This window comes from Cornus florida, unplaced genomic scaffold, assembly GCF_030987335.1.
Source record: "Cornus florida cultivar Cherokee Brave unplaced genomic scaffold, ASM3098733v1 CherokeeBrave_3.0.0_Hap2_Chr08, whole genome shotgun sequence".
Classification (NCBI taxonomy): domain Eukaryota; kingdom Viridiplantae; phylum Streptophyta; class Magnoliopsida; order Cornales; family Cornaceae; genus Cornus; species Cornus florida.
The window spans coordinates 30,473,138-30,477,012 of record NW_026775578.1 but is presented as its reverse complement, the minus strand read 5'-3'; the positions used below and the strand labels follow the sequence as shown (position 1 = coordinate 30,477,012).

Sequence of the window (3,875 nt, the reverse complement as noted above, 5' to 3'; positions counted from 1 at the left end):
TTTTTTTTTCAATTTCACCAATTTCAATTCCAAAACTCTATTTTCATACTCCAACTGGTTTGTTTTCCAATTTTAGCAGTTGATAGTTTCTAAATACTACTAGAATCCAGAAAATTTATAATTATCAGAATTCAGAAAATATAAAAACAGTACCCATATAAGAATGTATTAGAAGAAAAAACAAGACGTGAAAATCTCTCTTTTTTAAGGCAAAAACTTTTTGAATGTCATGATTCATGAATGTTCATGCACTCTATTGCCTCAAATCACACTTTTTTACCTAAACAATTAGAACAATCGAGATGATTCTAGCTCCATTTTCACTAGAAGAAAATGTATTTATTCTAATGTATCTACTTAATTTACATCTTTAAAATACTTTTGTAATTCTATTTGTTTTTATAACCAAAAACAAAATCTCAATTTTATTCAACAAAATGAATATGCTCACGCTTCAAATGATGGGACAAAATCTTCTAACAAAGGTTTTTTTTTTTTTTTTTTTTTTTTTTTTTTTTTTTTTTTTTTTTTTTCTATATCACAATTTAACCAGCGAGTTAAGTGACATCAAAAATAAAATTCATAAATTATTTAAGATGCATGACATTTATTAAATTAATCATTCTCAGACAAGCTACTCAATCCCGGTGATTATCATTTTTCTTATATCATTTTTCTTATAATTTCACTGATTAATCAAATGATGCGATAATAGTTTTTCTAACCAAAATAAATTGATTTAGGATTAATTATTATATTGGCATATCTCGTTTGAAAGCAAAATAAATTGATAATAACTATTTTATTATCAATGTCTCTTGACTCTACTAATCCTACCAAAGACTATTATCCTTTTTAATTTAAATTCGTTCATGTCACACAAATATGAATAAATGAATGCATGAGTAAATTTCTTAAAGTTAGTTATAAAAAATTATAATAATCTAATCCTAACACTACAGATAAACAAGCGAGAGATAAATATTTAAAACATAAACATACTATTTTTTTATTTCTTGGATAGGACTTGTTGATTTTAGTAAAATGCAGGCAGGGTACATGTGAAAAAAAACTAGAAATGAGCACAGTCCTCGCATTTCCCACAAAACCCTAACCCTAATCCCTCGCATCTGCAGCACCCAAAATCAACTACAAACAAAACCCTAATTTCTCAAAGAGAGGCCAACCCAAAACCCTAATTTGTCAATTAATGATTAGCATAAGCCTGCAGAGCCTCACCAGTCAACCTACAAATCCTCCACTCCTGGTGGATCTGAGCCCCCATTTCTTCGTAGAACTTGATTGCATTCACATTCCAATCGAGCACCACCCACTCCACCCTCCCGTACCCCATCTTCGCCGCCTGAGTCGCCACCGCCGACAACAGCATTTTCCCAAACCCTTTCCTCCTATAACACTCCCTCACGAACAAATCTTCCACATACAATCCCGGTTTGGCCAAGAATGTTGAGTAATTGGGGAAAAACAAAACAAACCCAGCCACAACAATCTCATCATTAGGGTTTGATTTGAAGGAATCAGATTCTGGGTCATGAATTGGGAGGTCGAAATTTAGGGTTTTATGGATGGGGGTGAAGAATGGATTGGTGGGGGTGGGAGGGAAGGGGGTGGGTGAGACTTCGAGGAGGAAGATGGTGAAGGAGTGGAAGGGAGGGGCGGCGTTGTTGTCGAAAAGGGTGGCGGAGAGGGAGGCTTCGGTGCCCGAGAAGAGGTGGGTAAGACGCTCGAAGACGGCCATCTGGTGGATGAGCTTATGGATGTGTGGGACGTCGGACTTGGTGGCCAGCCGGATTCGGGCGAAGATTGGGTTGCCGACCGGCTGGTTTTCTGGCAATGTGGTGTTGGGAAAGGGGGCTGCGGATGGCGGTGGTGGTGGCGCTGCGGCGGCCATTTCTTTGTGTCGGTTGCAGAGACTAGAAAGAGAGAGAGAGAGAGAACGCTTTGAGTATGGGTGTGTATGTGCGTGTGTAACGTACTAGCCATATTTAAGGGGAAAAAATCCCCTCCAAGTCACCTCTCACCGGAGGCTGTCCTTGGAGGGATAAATTGGTGATATGGCCTTTCAGTAAAAAAAAAAAAATTTATTTATATACATACGAATATATCTGTACAAGAATTTATACAAAATGAAATTCAAATTTCCACCAAAACATAAAGGTGATTTACCCCAAAATTTTATTCTATATCCTTGATATTTCATTATTTCCCTCTAGGTCTCTCTCCCTTTGAAATTGAAGTATCTGATCTGACTAAAGACCAAGCTTCGTAAATTCCGACAACAACCTCATCAAACAAGCAAAACATTGTCCATTTTCAAAGAAGCTCCGATTCAAAGTAGAAGCACCATACATTCCGGTAGGAAGCAGAATTCCATCATACATTTCGGTGCGAAGTACAAGTCCACCATACATTTCGGCGAGAAGGAGAAGTCTACTATACAATATTTGTAATTTTGTTTGTTTATCTGCATTTTCATAAAATTGGTATGTTAAATTTGCAGAGTCTGGTTTTATTTATCTGTTATAAGTGTTCATTTGTGATTTAGAATATTTGAATTGAAATCCTTTCTCTTTTACTATATATATTACAGTATCATTTTTTACCCAAAATAAATCGATTAATTAATTATATTAGCTTTCATATCTGTCTAATTTATTTTACATAAATTACACATTCCTTATGTACTGTCCTCGCATTGTACTATCTTTTTAAGGGTTTTAGGAATTGAGAGATAATATGTTTTTCAGTGGAGATATCTATACTGTTGTATTGAAATTAATTTAATTTAATTTATAATTTTAATGTTGCATATTTAATTTATAATTTTAATGTTGCATTGGAATTTATTTGGAATGTCAAATTTAGTTATAATAATATGTGGATAATAAATTTAGAAATAATCTTAATATATTTTCTAGTGGAGATATCTCTACTGTTACATTGAAATTAAGTTAATTGCGCTTTTCATTGAAATTGATTTGGAATGTCCAATTTTGTTATAGTAGTAAGTAGTGCCAATGTTAAAAAAATGTTATGAATTTGTACATATCTATGATATTACTCTATTTATTAAAATGTGATGATTAATGTGATGATTAATGTATTGAACTGTTGTTAGTTTTTTTGTAAACATTATATTATTCAGTTGAAGTACGTTAGGATTTATTTTGTATGATATGTTCATATAAGTGGTGCTACATGTTGGAAAAGTTTATGAATGTTTGTATATGCATCATATTACTTTATCAGTAAAATTTGTGTGGAAATGTTAGTAAAAAGATGTGATGGTTTATTAATTAAAATAATGACACTTGTTTGTGAAAAATTATGTTGTTCAGTTGAAGTATGTTAGGATATATTTTGTATGACATATTCATATAAGTGATGCCACATGTTAAAAAAGTGTATGAATGTGTGGATATGCATTATATTACTCTATCACTTAAAATCAAGTGAAGATGTTAGGTAAAAGATGTGATGATTTATGTATTTAGCTGTTGACATATGTTTGTAAAAAGTTATGTTGTTATGTATAAAAGATGTGTTATTTATTTATTTCCCATTTTAAATAATTTTCCTATATAATGTTAACTTGAAGTATGTTATGATATATTTTGTATGACATGTTCATATAAGTGGTACCACATTTTGGAAAAGTGTATGAATGTGTGGATATATATTATATTACTCTATTACATAAAATTATGTGGAAATGTTAGGTAAAAGATGTAATGGCTTATATATCAAATTGTTGACACCAGTTTGTAAAAAGTTATGCTGTTATGTATAAAAGATGTGTCATTTATTTGTTTTTAATTTTAAATGATTTTCTTATATGAGATTCATTTGAAGTA

The 3,875-nt window shown here is 32.0% G+C and overlaps 1 protein-coding gene across 1 annotated transcript; it reads right to left on the bottom strand.

Moving 5' to 3' along the window:
- Positions 1 to 978: 978 nt before the first annotated feature.
- On the bottom strand, positions 979 to 2,042 carry LOC132271081 (GCN5-related N-acetyltransferase 8-like). The gene has a single exon (XM_059772344.1). It carries the CDS (start codon positions 1,910 to 1,912, stop codon positions 1,208 to 1,210), a length of 705 nt encoding a protein of 234 aa, XP_059628327.1. The 5' UTR covers positions 1,913 to 2,042; the 3' UTR covers positions 979 to 1,207.
- Between the last annotated feature and the right edge of the window lie 1,833 nt (positions 2,043 to 3,875).